This window comes from Nematolebias whitei, chromosome 7 (assembly GCF_014905685.2).
Source record: "Nematolebias whitei isolate Nwh7 chromosome 7, NemWhi1, whole genome shotgun sequence".
NCBI classification, from domain to species: domain Eukaryota; kingdom Metazoa; phylum Chordata; class Actinopteri; order Cyprinodontiformes; family Rivulidae; genus Nematolebias; species Nematolebias whitei.
In genome coordinates, this window is record NC_056504.1 from 49477682 (window position 1) to 49496115 (window position 18434).

General features: G+C 43.6%; 1 protein-coding gene across 1 annotated transcript; it reads left to right on the forward strand.

The window, feature by feature from the left end:
* The first annotated feature begins 15482 nt into the window (after window positions 1–15482).
* Window positions 15483–16519, forward strand: LOC119412889 (tripartite motif-containing protein 35-like). The gene is given in 2 exon segments (XM_037679925.1): window positions 15483–16442; window positions 16445–16519. Coding segments are annotated over 2 exon segments (1035 nt in total).
* Window positions 16520–18434: the final 1915 nt, after the last annotated feature.

Below are 18434 nucleotides of genomic sequence, written 5' to 3' on the forward strand. Positions count from 1 at the left end.
AAAGTATACTTGAAGTATACTTTAATATACTACTTTTTGCTAAGGGACGCCACAGGAGTTCCTCAGAGGTCTGGTCAGTATTTGCATGGTTGACTGGTAAATAATTATTCATTGATTGAAACAGATGTTTCCTCTGACACAGTTTAGAGATTAACTGAATAAAAAAGACATGAAATAATAATAATTTAAATAAAATTAATTCAACTTAACATCGATCACTCTTTAGTTTCTGTGTTTTTAAACTCAAACTTAATTTAATTAAACGTTTTACATTTACAATGTTCTACCTTCAGATATCAGAACCTCTGAGATGTTGAATTTATTCATTTTAGAGCTGAACGAGTGGAGCAGAGAACCTGAAGTCTGTCTGCGCCGTTCTGTGTATTTGTCCAGCTCAGAAGTTCCTTCCTGCAGGATTTTCTTGGTCACTCCTTCTGTGCTTTGGCCTTCCTGCTGCCGGTGTTCCTGTTAATCACTCAGTGGGCCGTAAATCATGGAAACACCGGTTCCAGCTGATGCTTAACTCTGCCACTCTCCAGCTAATCGCTCGATTTATCACAGTCTGAAAATATATATTAGAGAAAAACAGCACGATGGAGCCGCCTGCACGTCCACAGAAGTTGTTTTTGTTCTTGAAGTTAGCACGTCGAGCCGCCCCCTGAGAGCAAACACGGGTGGTTTAACTGCATCCAGCCTCAGCCTTTGGTTTGTCTCCATCAAGACATTCCTGCTGATAATTTGTCTGTTTCCTCTAAAGTGCAGCTGAACTGTCGCTGTCTGTCCGAGACAACATTCACGTCTCTGAGGTCTCTAACCGTCGGCAGACCTGCTGCAGTTTAAAACAGGCCTCGTGATGTAAATTAGGTGCGGGAGTTGCACATCCTCGGGTGTTTCCATCTTTGTTTAAACACTGAGAAGGTCAGCCTGCGACTATCCCCACGAGGAGATCCTAATGCACTACGACGCCTGTTCCAGGTGGTTTATTCCTGCTTCCTCCCAGTTAGACTGAAAACAAACGTTCAAAATGGTTCGTGAAGAGATCAGGTGTTTTGTGAAGCTGCAGGGAGCGTGGGATTTTATTTCCTGATCTGCTCCTCGTTTCCCAGAACCTCCACAGGAGAGTAAAAAGTGACCCAAGACAGGAAGGATTTGGGACATGTTCAAATACACGGTCTGTGTGTTTTTGTGTTTTCTTCCTACACCTTTTCATTTTTACATGTTTCCATGCGTGCACCTTTAAGCCAGGAAGCGTCTCAGGCTCATCGTGGTGTCTCGAGCATCGTGTGTGAGGGAGAAAAGGGTGATTTAGGCAGAATTACTGGCTCGAGAGCTGCCAAGAACCTGTCACCTCAACTGCTCTTCCTCTCTTTGTCTTCTCTTCCTCATGTGGCCAACACCTGCAGACACTGAGCAAATTCACAAAAAGCCTAAAGACTCACGCTCTTCACGGACGGTTTTAAACTTAACGTATTTAAAAGGGAGGAAACGCAAAAGAAGAGAAAAGTACGACTCGATCACGTGACCTCTGACCTTTAGAAGCATCTTTTAAATGAGACGAAATTCATAAAAACTGTGAAAAATCCCCCCTCGAGACTTTAACGATGTTTAGTTTTATTGAGTGTTACACAATCACAATTAACGTGGAGAATTTTTGAAAAATTCATCACAAAATGTTGGATTTAGAGCTGACTTTATGTCTTACAGTTTCTTTATCCAATCATTGGTCTTCAGTTTTCTCTTCCAGACAGGAAGTGAAGTCTTCACGCTCCATCAAACCTTGCAGAACCATTAAACAGAACCTGTGGTACCACCAGAATGTCCTGCTGCTGCCGGGTCAAGAAGTTCTTTGATCCAACTTACAGTTTTCACACAGAGGCTTACTTTTTACTCTGCGTTTCTGCCTGAAGTGCTGCTGTGTGCTGCCTTTCAGGAATCATCATGGCTCAGCAGGTTCCGGGTACTCCATATTACCCAGCATGCTCTACATTCCACGTTTCCATCATGACCGCCCCCTCGTATACTGTAGAATCGCCTTCATGTCGCCTCTGATCAGACCTGCTCCCAGTTCGTTTTGGACCGAACTGTGTCCACCTTTCACCTTCTTCATGAAGTCTGCTCCTTTGGTTACCAAGATGTGGGGCGCGCCCCTGGGGGGGGGGGGGGGGGGGGGTGCAAAGCCTAGTGTGCAGGGTTAATATTATTCTAAGTGACAACAAAGTCCATGCTCAATAATCCAGGTATACAATCCAACATTTTTCAGTCATGTAATTTGGACAGTTTCTTTTTTTATGCTGAAACGTTTCGCCTTCGATCCAGAAGGCTTCATCAGTCGAGGAAACACACAACAGGAAACTGGTTCTTCCCCCAACAGCTTACTCCAAAGTGGAACAAACCAGTTTTGTTGGTGCTACGTTTGGAGTAACCGCTAGCTTAATTTAGCGCCACTGTTGCGCCTTTTGTACTTTTACAGATTTTTTTTAACAGTATTTTGTACCTTAAAATCATTTTTAAAATTTTCTTAAAAACGTAACACATTTTCTTACAACTCAAAGGGGGCCCAGTAGAACAAGTTTGAACCAGTCTGCTCCAACATGAAACGGCCTTCAACCGCTGTGATTTACACAATAAAAGCCCAAGAAGGTGACACAATAAAAGCCCAAGAAGGTGACACAATAAAAGCCCAAGAAGGTGTTGCTTCTCCTGCTGTTTTCAGATGCAGCAGCTAACTGTTGCAGATAGAGACTTCCACCGTTCTTCTGACTTCAGTTACTGACCAGTGGGTTCAAGCTCATCTTTGGGGTCAAAGGTTACAGCAGGGTGGACAACATTTTTTTCCAGAGCGCCAAATCAAGATATCAAAGCAATCAAAGAGCCTCAGAGAGAATTAGAAAATAAATTTCTTTAAAACAGATATCCTAGGTGACTTTTTTTTTGTTGTAGCATAAGTTAGCATGCTTAATTAAAACGTGTCTCCCCAGTAATATTTAGGATATAAGACTCTGTTAACATTATATTTATATATAAAATATATTATACATATATTACATTTAATCTTTGTTAGCTTAAATGTGCAAAATAAAAATTTAAATTAAAACAAAAAAAACCCAGGGCAGCACAGTGATGCAACAGGTAGAGCTGCTGCCTCTCAGCGAGAAGGTTGCCGGTTCGAATCCCTGTCCGGAGGCCTTTCTGGGTGTAGTTTGCATGTTCTCTCCGTGCATGCGTGGGTTTTCTCCGGGTGCTCCGGTTTCCTCCCACAGACCAAAACATGCATGTTAGACTGATTGGTAACTCTAAATTGTCCCTAGGTGTGAGTGAATGGTTTTTTGTCTCTATTAGGGTTAAGTATCGAGGATCGTTTGGAACCGGGACTAACTGTCGGGTTTTCCCGCAATCAATAGAAATATTTATTTTCGATTCCTATTTTCGATGCCTAGTCTGCCACCTGGAAGCTGCCCGCCGAACACCAACGAAGAAGAATCCACCGGAAGTGTTCCCATATATGGAGAGAGAGCAGCCGCGGTCGAAAGCGTGACTTAACTTTAATAAAATGACCCGTCAGCTCAGTGCAGCATTTGCAATAATTGTATATCGTGCAAAGGAGGGTGTAGAAGTAAAATAGTGGCCTGTCTTTGAAGCGCTCCGCCGGACTGTTTTCGCTGCCTCCTTCTCCGGCTCCATCAGGTAAATAAAACTATAAACTATGTCTCATACCAACATTAAGGCAGCTAACAAGTTCTACTGGACTTAAAGCAGTAGGTCAACTCGAATACAAACACCATGTTAACGTTGGCTCGTATTTTTTTCTTAGACAAACGACCTGAAATGTCTAATAATGTTATCCAGGCTCCACGATGTGCTCCTCCGTTCACCAAGGAGTTCTCCAAGGGAAATACGTCGGTGCAACTGAATGAAGAGTGCCACAGAACGGTTACAGCATGTATTGTGAAAAGGTTTCATCACTTTTTGATGTGGAATCACCAACATTTAGGTTAGTTAGGCAACAACAATTGAGCTAAGCTAATTAATAGTCCATCCTAAGTTAACGTTACAGTAACAGGGACATTACATGTTTGTTTATATGTTTAAAGGGACATAGTGAAAACCATCAACCCAAGTGCACACCACCTACCATGGACCACTTGTCAAATAAGATAATCCCATCTTGATATAAGGTGGAGAAGAGCTGCTCTGTGCTTTAAACAGAAGATGGATGACGTGTCTGGCAGCAGATCCAGAGAAGCTGATTGAGCAGGGGAAATGTCTTTCATGCACAGCTGTCCTTTACTGATATTAAAATGTGAAATCTAAATACTAGTTCTTTATGGTCAACAGAGGAAGACTGGAGATGATGGGGTCACCATACAGTCTGAGGAAAGGCCTGAGAATGAGGGAGTGGAGGATGAGGAGGAGAGTGTAAGTGTATGATAGCTGAAATTATATAGATTCTCAATCTTAATAATGCTCATGCCTTTAATAATCCCTTTTTACTGATAATACTGATGAACCTGTTGTTTGTTTAGGAGCCGCCTTCCTGCAATCTGTCCAGAAAGTCTCCACCGGAGGAGCTTTTTGCTGAGGAAGAGGCACAACTTAATGTCACAGCTCCATGTCCATGAAGAAACAAGTGGAGAGAGGGCTGCAGAGGGACCAGGACATTCCACCAGCCGTTCTGTCTGAGGACCTGCTGCTGGTGGTGGAACCAACACAAGACTTACCCTTTGCTGTCACATCTTGCTTCTCATATTTATGTGTTCAAGCTTCTTCTGCACCCAGCAAACATGTTCTCCACTGCAGGAGACACTGTCCAGAACACTCACACACTGCCTGAGAAGCAGATATGATCATTTTTCTCAACAAGAACAGTTTCTGATTTTATTCTGTACCTGCTGCTAATCTGGACTGGATTGTACAAGTTGCTCTATTTTATAATAATAATACTTTAGTTTGATATTCTGCAGCAGGTCGGCCCATCAGTGGGAGCTCAGTAACATGGCAGCAGCATCACACACTGGACAAATGTGTTTCCATGAGGTGTTCAAACATAAAACTCTCTTGTGAAAGAGTACCCCTGTGAAAAGAGAATTCATAGCATTTATATTAAAGTTCATAAGTTTGATATTTATATACTGGTTGAAAATAGCTCTGTGAGGAATTCATAGTAAAGTTAACAAAAAGTAAAAAGTTCATAGAATTAGAAGTTCAAATTATTTTATCCAGAAAGAACTCTGGCTAGCTACTGTAGCTCATTTATAACATGACGGGAGTTAAATTCAAAGCAGTCTGCTCCTCAGATAAATACGTAGTGTTAACTTATTATTTTTATATGAAAGTTTGTTAACTTATTATTTTTATATGAAAGTTTGTTAACTTATTATTTTTATATTTGATTGTTTCTGTTCAGTGCCCTGAGACGACTTCTGTTGTGACTTGGCACTATACAGTATAAATAAACTGAACCGAATTGGCATGTCTTTTTTTTTAACCCCGCCTCTAAAAAGAATCGGAACCGGGTATCGAGAAGAAGCTGAATCGAAACGAAGAACTGGAATCGCTCAAATTCAAACGATGCCCAACCCTAGTCTCTGTGTCCCTGTGATGGACTTGTGACCCGTCCAGGGTGTCCCTCGCCCCTCACACAGTGATTGCTGGACATGGACACCGGTGACCCCCATGACCCAAAATGGAAGAAGCGGGTAAAAGTTAATGGATGGATGGAAAACATAAAAATGAAGTCGACTAAAAAGAGGGTTTTAGCCTTTTATATAACCCAAAGATTTTTTTTAAGATGCTTATTTTAGATTGAATTGAATTTCATTGATAAAATGCAGGTTTTCATCAACTCATGTAAAAGTTTTCTTCTGAATTACTGTATATTGGGGGCCGGATAGAGATTGTTCAGGGGCCACTTTTGGCCCTCGGGCCATATATTGCACACGTCTGGGTTACACACTGACGTTTCCTCACATTCCTTGAAACTTTTCACATTTTAAAAACCCGTTCCATCATGAAAAGCTTCAGTATTTGTGATATTTCACAGATAAACTTTCACAGATCTGTTCTTCTGACCGGATGGCACAAAGTTCTGATCTGAAACCCATACTAACTGAGAATACTGTTTCGGTTGACATTTTGGACCCAATCCTGACACCTAGTCAGAGAATCTTCCAGATCCTTTAAGTATTTTTACTGGACTGTAAAAACCTGAATGATTCTGAGAAAACACTTTTAAAACAATTCATTCCCCTAAAACGCTTGGTCCTGCAAAATCTGCTGGGTTTCAAGGCTGTCCCCCTGATGGGATCTGCAGGAGTCAAGACCCAACCCCGTAAAAGTGCCAGAAACCTACTACTAAACCCAGATAGTCCTGGAGCCCCCCTGCTTTTTGTGAGACGAGAAAAAATAAACTAAAAACAATTTCAACCCGTTTACTCTGTTTGCTTTGATAACAGCCATTCAGAGACATTTTTGAGCAGGAAGGGGTAAATATTCTATAAAAAGAATATTTTTCTTTCCACAGGTTTTAAAAATACAAAATGAACAGAAACAACTTTTTCCCAACACTGTTGCATCCAACAGGTCTCTCTTGAAAATGAGTCCTCGTGGCTCAGTGAGACTAACCTGTATAAATAAAGGTTGAATGAACGGAATCTACGTAGAAAACCACGTCGTCAGGTAAACAAGACTCAACAAGCAATAAAAAATATTTCTAACTTTTACTCTAAACATTGAGGAAAGGTCAGATTGTGAAGTAAAACCTTTAACCAGACAGAAAACAGACAGCTGACGTCCGTGACATGGACCATAACCCGCTGAGTCACAGGGACTCCCCCGGTCCCGTCTAATTTTAAAGGAAGAAGCGCTCTCCTATAATTTTCACATCTATATTCAGACCCATCTGGACCGTGGGCTGCGGTTTTTACGCTCCAGTGTGTCCCCACAGTTTATTTCTTTGTGTTTCTTGTTGAATCGCAGCGCTGAGGTGTGCAGACGGATCAAAAGGCCGTGTCCATCCTGCTGACGATAAACCACTGCCCTGGAAACACTTTAAACAGGATCCAGTGCTTCTCATACAGTGGTGGGGTTGTCACTGAAAATGATGCTTTATTCTGATACACAACAAGAAGAATAAAGAAGTGCTTATCACACACTGCCAGCTATTGAACCATCAGCCCTCACAGTATGTGTTGGGAAGGGCTCTCAGCTACTACCGCATCAAACTTTAGCTCAATATCTAAAATTCAGACTTGCACTGTTTTTTGTGTTTCAATAAGACTGGTGCAGGACGTGTACGAGGACAGCAGGACATGTTGGACTGCTGTCCTCGTACCTGTTTGAACAAATGGACAAACAAGGGTGGACTGACAAATGAAGCTGAGGGACAATAAGGACAGGGGCTGATGAGTGGAGTGGCTGCAGCTGTGTCTGATGATAACAGAGGACAGGTGTAGAGGGGCGTGGCCTACCGAGGAAGGAAAACACAAGAATCTCAAAACACGGAAAATAAACACAAGAACAAAAAGTAAATAAAAAAAACAACAAACATAAAAAACTTAAATAAACCAACCAAATCTCAGATTACGACATCAAACTTGACAGCTGAGACTTTTTGTTTCTACTTGTTGAATTTTACAATTTTCCTTTTTGAAAACGTTTGTGCTCCTTGAAGTTTAATTCACCACGCTTCATTTTAGCTTTTAGCTAATGGTCTCCTCATTTTAGCTTGCATATAGAGTTCTGCTTAATATAGCTTTTAGTTACTGTTCTGCTAGTTTTAGCTTATGTTGTGATAGTTTTAACTTGAACGGCTGCAAGTGGAATTCTGCTTAATGTAGCTTTTAGCTACTGTGCTGCTAGTTTTAGCTCATGTTGTGATAGTTTTAACTTGGAACAGCTGCATGTAGAGTTCTGCCTAATGTAGCTTTTAGCTACTGTGCTGCTAGTTTTAGCTCATGTTGTGATAGTTTTAACTTAGAACAGCTGCATGTAGAGTTCTGCCTAGTGTAGCTTTTAGCTACAATTATGCTAGTTTTAGCTCACGTTGTGATAGTTTTAACTTGGAACAGCTGCATGTAGAGTTCTGCCTAACGTAGCTTTTAGCTACTGTGCTGCTAGTTTTAGCTCATGTTGTGATAGTTTTAACTTCAGTCGCTTGGTGCTCTTGCTGTTTTTTCACAGAAATCCAGTTCTTTTGTTCTGGTGGAACCAGCTGAAGGTCTGGGTTCCAGCAGCAGAACTTCACACGGAGAACCGAAGTGTGTTTAATTAGCTGATGTCAACAAAGTGAAGCCTCTGAACTCTGCTGACACACACGGACGGGCCGTGACGTGCGCGCGTTGACGCTCAGCCTCCCCCCGGACCGGGTCAGAGTGACGTCTCCCCTTCAGGTGGCTGCACTGATGCTCCTCTCCAGAACCAGGACCGTCAGAACCTCACCTTCTTCTTTCTTCTCGTCTTTAGCTTGTTTTGTCCTGAACGACTCCCATCATACTTCGTGGAGAAACACATTTTATTTGCAGACTCCTCTCGTGTCCCGGTTGTGTAACGACGCTGAATAAACTGAAACCCAGTGTTCTGGTTCTGGTTCCTCCCACATGCACTCCCTGCTAGACGACCTTTGACCTCATTAAGGGATTCCATCTCTGCTTCGTGTCAGTGCGGCTCTTTTGTCCCCCTCAGCAGAAACACAACCGTTTCCTGATCATGTAATTTAATAATAATCCTCGCCAGCTTTTTATTTTATGGATCTTGTTTCCCTCATTTCTCGAACCCCTAATCCTCCCAAAACCACCGTGAGGAACGTTGTTTAACATCAGAGGACATTTGGTACCAACTTGGACCGGCGAGTCGGAGTCATAAGGAGTCTGTTAAATCCTGTGTGTGTGGAGAACAGCAGAACCACGTTAGGGAAGATCAGAACGATCCGACAAACAAACAGAGACAGGCGCAGATGTTGTTCCAGATGTACTGCAAAGCAGCTGATAAAGGCCAGCTGTGAGAAGCTGCATCAAGAAGAACTTTTAGAGAACGCAACAATTCTAACGTTCTAGAACAAGAACATCTGTCCTCTTATCTGTGATCCGGTCCTCCAGGACCTCCCTCTCGGGCCCGTCTGTGGTTCTGACTGGAAGATGAACTTCAACACGACTTCATAGCATGAAAACATAAAACTAAACGATTTATTCACTCGTGATTGTGGTTATTTTTGCTGCCTGGACATCAAAACATAACTGATGATGATTATTATTTTTAGACATCTCAGTTTAAATCGTTTGGGCTTCTTGTGATAAGTTTGGTGCAGATGAATGAGTCAGACTTTAGGCCTGGGGGAACGAGGACCGTAGCTGCTGCTGTCGAACGCGTTCTGCTGAATTCATCGTTCCCACGGTGCGTTTGTTTAGAAACAAAGAACTCGAGGTAGATTTATGTAACTTATTGGATTTTAACGGGTCTAAAGTCCCTTCTCACCTCTTTAACGTGTCATTAGGGATTGGGGTCGGTGCCAGCGCCAGGAGCTGCGTTAAACACGAGGCCGCCGAGGCACCGGCGCAACAACTTCCTGTGTTTCAGGTGAGGAGAGAAAAACGAGAGCAAACGGCGACGTCTCCGAGCGTCTGCGGCGGTATCCGCTGTCCAATGAACTGCGGTGTCGCTCGTGCAGGGACCGCAGCAGAATACAGGAAGGTTCTGTTCGCTTTTATGGGATGAAACCTGAGCCGGGCGGTAAACACAGAGCGGTGCCATGTTCAACAACGCAGGGCCGTTACCGGCCCAGCAGAGGCCCAAAGTTCACGTGCACGGTTATGTCACTTCCTGCGTAAACTGAGCGCGTGCCCCAAGAGCCTCAGCGCTCGACTTGGCCAACGCAGCATCGATGAACGTCTGTTTGGAAACGATGCCACGGATCAGGTTCTGGTGCTGCGGAGTCGAGAAACGAGGCAGGGTGAAGAGTGCAGCAGGAGGAGGTTCTGTTCCTGCGGCTCCGTGCACACAATAACTCAGCTTTTTCAACCGAATGAACCCAAATCCGCAGGAGAAAAGGAGGAAACCCTTTTTCCTGCCGGGCATGAATGAGCTTGTGTGAGGAGAAACCCTCAGCTTGTCTCAAATGACCAAAACGGCCGCGTCCTGATGTTTACGGCGACGTTGGCGAACGTGATTCACGACCTCGGTAACGGAGTGAAACGAAATGAGAAACTCGTGTAACTTCAGGTAGAACGAGGAGCTAAGGTGTGCGGACGCACAAACACAACGCCTGATGACTCACACACTGACACTCTGAGTGGACCCGCGGCGCCGTTTAGTTTTGATGATTTTTAGCTTTGAGATTTTAGCTGTTAAGCACAGCCGAACGTTCATCAGCCAAACGTCAACAGGCTCATGTTAGGAGAGTTACAGATAACTACCGTTACTCCGATGTCCTCGTCTCTGAGGGCTCTGGAATGCTTGTAGTTTTCATGATGAGTGTTTTTCTGGACTGGAACTGAACAGAGATTAAAGTAAACCCAAATGTTTTTGTTTTAAGATATTCAAGTGGAGGAGTTACACTGAGGAGGAGAACAGAGGGAGGTGGTTTTTCTTGTTCAAGGAGGCGCAGCGTGATGCGTCCTGGAGAGTTGAGGGAGCAGTTTTATCCACCACCAGGATCAAAGAAGGAGTCGGGGTGGGGGTTGTTGGACAAAGGTGGCCTTGGCCCCCCATTAATCCATCATTATTTGAGGAAAATCTACTTTTATGCAAAATAAAAACTAGAAAACAGTTTCCTCAAAAGATCAAGGTGGTTGTTTTACATATGTATGTATACATATATGTATGGTGGCAGCCATCTTGGATTTTAACATGACAACCCCATGTTCCATAGTGACCTTTTTCACACCTCGATGCAGCCACACACCAAAATGGAACCTGAAATGTTCAAGTTATCGTGCTCACAACATCCAATTCCCGTTTTCGCTCTGCGATGAGGGACGAAACCTGCAGTCAGTGTCAGTTTTAATACTTTTGGCTTTTTGCTATTGGTAGCTTTTAGCTATTTTTTTGCTACTTTTAGCCAGCCATTTTTACTTTTATCTTTTAGCTATGGTTTGTCTGTTTTTGGCTTTATGGCAGCGTTAAGCATTTTAGCTGATGTTGTGCTCTTTTTAGCTTTAACAACTTAGTTTAATCTTTTTCAGCTAATTGCAGTAAAGTCCTTCGATGTTCAAAGTTCACTCGGCTGTTTTCTGCAAAAAATGCACATTGTTTTAATATAAAACACATTTCAGCAACTCAGGAACTAGCAGCCGAGGAACGAATCTGATTTAAACGCCTAAAGTTTTATCTTTTCTGTCACCAAAAGAAAAGTCAGGACTTGAGCTTCTGTCGGACTCCAAACACAAAAAGTTTCCTAACGGGAAGCTTTCAGCCTCCGACCCGCTCTGTTTGTTCTGTTTGTGACGAACCTCAACATTTAGAGTTCTGCTGCGACCCAGAAACTCTGAAGTCCAACTGCTGCTCCGGCTCCACTCTTCGGGGGGGTTTAGTAAAGTTTTTTATCTGTTCATCTGAACGTTGGCTGCAGCCGCTGCTCCTCAGGGTTCTGTCCAACAAAGACCACTTTGTCCCGTCTCGTCGGTTCTGTTGCCCTCTGCAGCATAAAGTCGTGTTGTTCCGCCCAGACCTCGAACATCTTGCTCAGCTTTTTAGGAATTCAAAGAAAAGGTGAATTTGCTGTTGCACCTGCTCCCACTCAGCACTTTTCTAAAGTGGATTTTTTTGATACTCAGATCTGATTCTGCTCAAGTCGTTCCATGTGTTCTCCTCACAGAGTCCACTTTGTGCTCGAAGCAGCGCTTTTCTTTCTCGCTGCGGCAGAATTCAAGTTTGCCGTTTGCTTGAAATGCTGCGATCACGTAGTTGAGGAAAAACACGACTGCAAACTGTTTTAGGCCCATCGACAAAACCATTCTTCACCTTTTAACGACCGCTTTCTACAAGTGACCCAGTGTCTTTTAAATTAGGCAACTTACCAGCTGAAAGCAGAACCTCCTCCATCATTTTACTTAAAATACCAAAATATTTTCCAACAATTGTAGAGAATATTTAAAGAGTTTGATCATTTTTCTCTCCGTTCTTATCAAGTCCTCTCTGTTTTAGTGCCTTTTCAAAACTTCTTTATTTAAGTCTCACCAACATTGTTGTCCCATTTTGCAGAGTAAGGAGTGAGAATTGGAAATATCCTGTGTCCACCCGTCCGTGCACGCTGTGAGCACGATGATGTGAAAAATAATGAGGTACCGACCTCTTTTGATGTGTGGCTGCTTGTGGTTGTAAGAAAGGTCCCTATTGAAAGTTGGGTTGCTGCATCAAAATCCAAGATGGCCACCACTAGAGCTGGGCGATGCATCAAATATACTCGTCGTATCGCGAGTTTTTCAATTTACAGTGGTTAAAAGGGCTCTACTGCAACCATCGAGTGCTATTAGACTTGAAAATCTGTGGTTCTTGTTCTTCTGTCTGGGCCTCCACCTTCACACGGTCCCTCCTCCCTCACTGAATACAAACAGCCCCTCACGTGCTGCTTCACACAGTGCCCTGAGACAACTTTGTTGTGATTTGGCGCTATATAAATAAACTGAATTGAATTGACATAAGGTGTTTTTGTCATCGCTGACCCCCCCCCCCCGACCCATCAGCCCCTGTCTCACACTCACCGCCCCATCATGTCATGGTTTCTGCTTGGACCCTGACTCCAGCAACAAGCAGCATAATAAATAAAAATTGTTCTTGTTTTTGCACTCCTGTGTCTGGCTTATTCTGAATCCTAAACCCTGGTCCTTGACAGTTTTAAACCCTTCCCACACTCTTGCAATATTCTAAACAATGTCTCTAAACTCTAAACGCTCACAGGATGTCATGAACTCAGCTGCCAGCGCTCTTGGCCACGCCCACTTCTCCGCTGCAGACCCGAGATCATGACATGATGCAGGAGGAAGCTTCTCCTGCAGAGTGGGCTGCACACAGGTGCTAAATAATTTAAAGTAATTTTAAATAAAAATTCCATGCCGATCGTGCGGCTCTTCCATCAATCAGCCAGTTTAGTGTCATGACCAATCTTACTTTGAAAAACCGCGATAGAGTCTGCGAAAAACGAACCGCGGAGTAGCGAGGGACTACTGTATTCCTTTTGATCCATATTGCCCAGCCATAGCCACCACTGTACACATATATAAACTAACCATCTCAATAATTTAAGGAAACTGTTCTAGGTTTTATAATGCTTAAAAGTATAATTTAATGAATGGGGTGGCTGAAGATTATTCTACAGGGGGCTGAGGCCACCATTGACTCCCCACCCCTCCCCACAGGATCCATCACACTGCGCTGCCTTGCACCCAAAAGAAATCTCTCTCTCCTCCACTTGAATATCTTGCACAAAAAAGATTTAGTTTTTACCTCGTTCCCTGTTCAGTTCCAGTCCAGAAAAACACTCATCATGAAAACTACAAACATTCTCTGTTCAGATCCCTGAGAGACGGCGGACATCAGCGTACCGCTTGTTAGCATTTGTTTCTCTTCTCTTGAGTTCTGTTTCCATCCTGCGAACGTTTCCACGTTGCGCTCACCGTTTGTTTCTCCAACCTGCCACTCTGGCCCACATGCCGTTCTTCTCTGAGCCTTCACATCCTGTGTTTTCACTTCGTTCCACTCAGGCCTAGTTTTTGGCATCGAGCACAACATGAAGCAGGAATGAGTAATTTGGCTTCTTGGTGTAAAAAAACAGGTTCAAACTGCAGCAAATATTAACCGTGACTAATCCTAAATGAATGGAGCTCATTTAGTCGGCCATGACGTGTTTGAATATTTGGACTGGGAAACTCAAAACTCCTCTCTAACCTGAAGTCCTCACGTTATGTAACATCTTTCATACCGCAGAGATTTCAGATTTGTGACAAAGCACCACTTAATCTGAGTTTTTGTACCTTTATTCTGTAACCGGATGAAACCTCAGCAGAAACTGTCAAGGACCCGATGGAACGTCCACTGTTGGTTTTCATTAGATCTTTTTTGTTTTCTGGACCAGAAACAGAGTTTCCACCGTGTCCTCGTCCACAACATGTGATACGTGTTTCAGAGTTCCATCTGTCCTCGTTGTGTAAAGTAACTGGAGCATCAAGCTCGAACCACAGTCCTCTTCATCCCGCTGTTTGTGTTTTTGTTGTCGAATCAGAAACACACATCCAGCTGTGCCAGCGTTTGACTTATCTGAGTCATGCAGATGTGGATCGGCAGAAACAAGAGCGTCCGATTTCAAAAGAAATCTGCCGTTTCGGTCAAAAGAGTCCAAACATGTTGAGTTGTGTTTGGGGCCGTCGGCCTGGTCCGAGCTTCAGCTGCAGGACAGAAGGCTTTAGTTTGGAGGCATCATGAGGATTGTTTATTCCTCCATGATGATGGAGACAGACTGCCATATGTGGTGGGGCAGTTATTTAGCATAACGTTAGCACGTAGTACCTGTACTTGGGCCTTGTACTGGACCTCCTCGCATGGCTGATCCTAAAACAAAGGTCTGCGGCTCTTTGTAGCTTTGACATAAAAAAAAAACATGAAAATGTATTATTTATTTTCATAAACACAAAAGAAAGGTCTGAAACAGCAGTTTCTGTTCTGTGTCAGAATGATACTAAGAGGAGAGTTTCATCTTTTTTAGCTTGTAGTGTTTGTTAGCCTGTTAGCTTCCAGCCACACAGACGTTTCTCTGAAATTCAACAGAAAGTGCAGCAGTGAGGCTACAAGGAGCAGGACGGCGACGCTGTTTGCTTCTTTTAGCGTTGCTAGCAGTGAAAGTAGTTGAATGGAGGAGGTGCAGCACCAGGAGACTAGATGGTTCCTCTGAGAGACCAGGATTAGATGTTCTTCTCACTCCTAGATTTTATTCTAACACAGTGTCAGTATTTTATTACAGCATGGCAGGATTAAAACCCTCCTGAGCTCATGAGCTGGGTACCAAACACTCAGGTGTCCCCCATCTTCATCACATACCACACCAAACTTAAGCACTGCTTTGATGGATTTTCCCCTCAGTTCTTAACAACAACTGATCCTAGATCAGTTAAAATACCTGCAACACTAGCATAAGCTTCAGGTGTTGGCTTTATTGGACAAAAAGTAGAGCTGATCTGAAATCAGTGCAAACACTTCACATGCTCTTTGCACCTTAATCATCAGCCAGTCGTTTAAAAGAAAACAGGAAACAATCAGTTATCGTTCAGATCTGAGGAAGAGATGCATCAAAAACCAGATGAGACCAAACTTCATCAAACCAACTTCACAAACTTCATTTTCACTTCATCGGTTTAAAAATAACTGAGAGAACAGAAACACTCAGGTAGAACTGCTGCTGGCCGAAAAATCTCAACAACTGACACAGAAAGTGAAGAAACTTTGTGAAGGAGGGAAACCACATCCTGTTTGAAAATGTCTGCTGTATTTTCATCTTCTAAATGGCTTCCAGGTCCGAGGAGGATCTCTGCTGTCCGGTCTGTCAGGAGGTCTTCAGAGATCCTGTTCTTCTGCCATGTAGCCACAGCTTCTGTAAAGTCTGTCTGAAGAACTGGTGGAGGGAGAAACCAGCACAGGAGTGTCCTGTTTGTAGGAAGAGATCTTCAAATGTGGATCCAGCCTGTAACCGGGCTCTGAAGAACATCTGTGAGTCCTTCTTACAGGAGAACCATCAGAGAGCTTCAGAGGCTCTCTGCAGTCTGCACTCTGAGAAACTCAGGCTCTTCTGTCTGGACCATCAGGAACCAGTTTGTCTCGTCTGCAGAGACTCAAAGAAACACACCGACCACAGATTCAGACCCATCGATGAAGCTGCAGAGGATCTGCTGGGATCTCTGAAACCACTGAAGAAGAAGCTGGAGGTCCAGAAGAAAGTTCACTCTAAGTTTGATCAGACAGCAGAACACATGAAGGTCCAGGCTCGACTCACAGAGAGGCAGATGAAGGAGCAGTTTAAGAAGCTTCACCAGTTTCTAACAGAGGAAGAGGAGGTCAGGCTGGCTGCTCTGAAGGAGGAAGAGGAGCAGAAGAGTGGGATGATGAAGGAGAAGATGGAGGCTCTGAGCAGAGAGATGGAAGCTCTTTCAGACACAGTCAGAGCCACAGAGGAGGAGCTGAGAGCTGAAGATGTCTTCTTCCTGCACAACTACAAGGCTGCAGTGGAAAGAGTCCAGCGCTGCTCCCTGCTGGAGGATCCACAGATGCCCTCAGGAGCTCTGATAGACCAGGCCAAACACCTGGCCTTCAACATCTGGAACAACATGAAGGACATGGTCTACTACACCCCCATCATTCTGGACCCAAACACTGCTGATCCGAAACTCGTTCTATCTGCAGATCTGACCAGTGTGAAACCAGTAGATGATCAGCAGCTTCCTGATAACCCTGAGAGGACAGCCACATGTTCTCTTCTGGGCCTGAAGGCTTTGAGTTTGGAAGTCACACCTGGGTAGTGGAAGTTGGAGACAGTAAAGACTGAACACTCGGTGTGTTAGCAGAGTCCGTCCAGAGGAAGGGACACGTGGAGGCTGGTTCATGGGAACTAGTTATTTCAAGATTAGCAGCAAAATAACCCTGTAGCCTGTAGCTGTCTCCACTTGTCTCATCACTCCCACCCTTTTTATACCCCTGGATCTTGGTCGCCTGTTCGTCATGCTCTGTTTGCTTCTTTCCTCCTTCACGGCCCTCATGTCTTTGATTACTTTTATATTTGCCACCCCATATTTGCTCTTTGTGTTTCAGTTTCCTTTTTCTTTTGGCCCGCTGGCACATCAGCTTTTGATTTTTGGGATTAAATCCTTTCTTTTCCTAGAGTTGTGTGAATTGATTTCCTTGGGTCAGACTTTACCACAAAAGCCCAACACAAGAGTTTGAATGAGATCAGAGTTGAAGGAACGCAGCTCTGAAAAGCCGATTTATGCTCGGGTCACAGGTAAGCAGCAGATTTTACAAGTTTAAGTTCTACTGAGATAAAGTGAAGACTTTACCTGTGAGGATCTCTAAAAGAAAACAAACTCTGAAACACAAAATGACAACAACTGGAATCCTTTGGTCGGCAGAGAAGTTTATGGCCGACTCAGTGGCTGACAGCTGGGATAAGGTGTTTGTTGCAGTGCATTCTGGGTAAACGTCTCATTTTATTTGGTTTTGTCCCAGAAGTCTTGTGGGTCCTTCAGATGAAACTTTCCAAACCTAAGTGGTGCTGCCATTTTGTTTTTAGAGAGCAGACGCCATGACCTTTGACCTGCTGATTGAGGCCTGTCGAGTCTGAGATGGAGCTCATTTCTATGAGCACTGCATGGTCTGACCTTAAGGGTGAATTTTCTGGGACGTCCCCTTCAGGGAATACTATTAGCTGTTTTAAATGTTTTTCTCTTGTGAATAATCTTTCTCTCTGTGGAATGATGGACTCCAGGTAGTTTAGAAAGAAACTCTGACCCTTCTCAGATTGATGGGCACCAACAGTTGCTTCTCTGAGGTAATTGCTGATGTCTTTCCTTCTTGGAATTATGCTAAGACACACCTGGTCCCACTGATGATGATCAACTGGTTATCATCGGCAGCTCCTGGCTGATCCTGAACATCTGAGATCCTCTTGCTGAATAGAAAAACAAATACTGTTCACAGTGTTGTAAATCACTTATGATCCAAAGAAACATCTAGACTGTTGCCTCGGGTTTGTTCCATTTCAGTGACTGTTATTCTAATCAAGCTGTAGTCCACCAAAACCCAAAGAAATAACTAAAACTTGCCTTTAAAATGTGTAAAATGCAGCGGTGGAGACGCCGTCAGCGAGCCTGTGATGCTGTTTGGCCTTCGTATCCGGACCGACCCATGGCTCAGGTTCCCACGTGTCTCATTGTTCCTCCACTCTGCTGCGTTCAGGTACGAAGCCTCCGGGAAACTGTGTTCATACGAGCCGAGCGTTGACAGTTTGAGAGGGTCACACGGGCTCCAAACAGACCGCAGAAACTTTTTACAGTTCAGAACTGTGTTAGGTAAAGCAGTGATTGTTTTTTATGAGTTTGTGCAGCTACTTTTTGTGCCTTCAAATGGCACCCCTGGGAGGTTTCGCCTGTAAAAAGTCTGTTTAGGTAAAGAATGCAGGACCGTGGTCCACCAGCTCCAAGTTCTTGGGTTAATAGTAAAACTGATCTGGTCTGTACCAACTTCTAAAATAGAAAAAATAAAAACATGACAAATTCCACTGAGTCTTTATATATTAAACATATATTAAGCCAAAATGGCCAAAAATAATAAATAAATATGTGTGAAACTAAACTATGGTGGTTAAAATTTTTGGTTTTTGTTTTGGGTTTTCTGTTTGGGTTCCTAGCGTTCGTTACACCAGGTTTGGGTTTTCTGTTTGGGTTCCTAGCGTTCGTTACACCAGG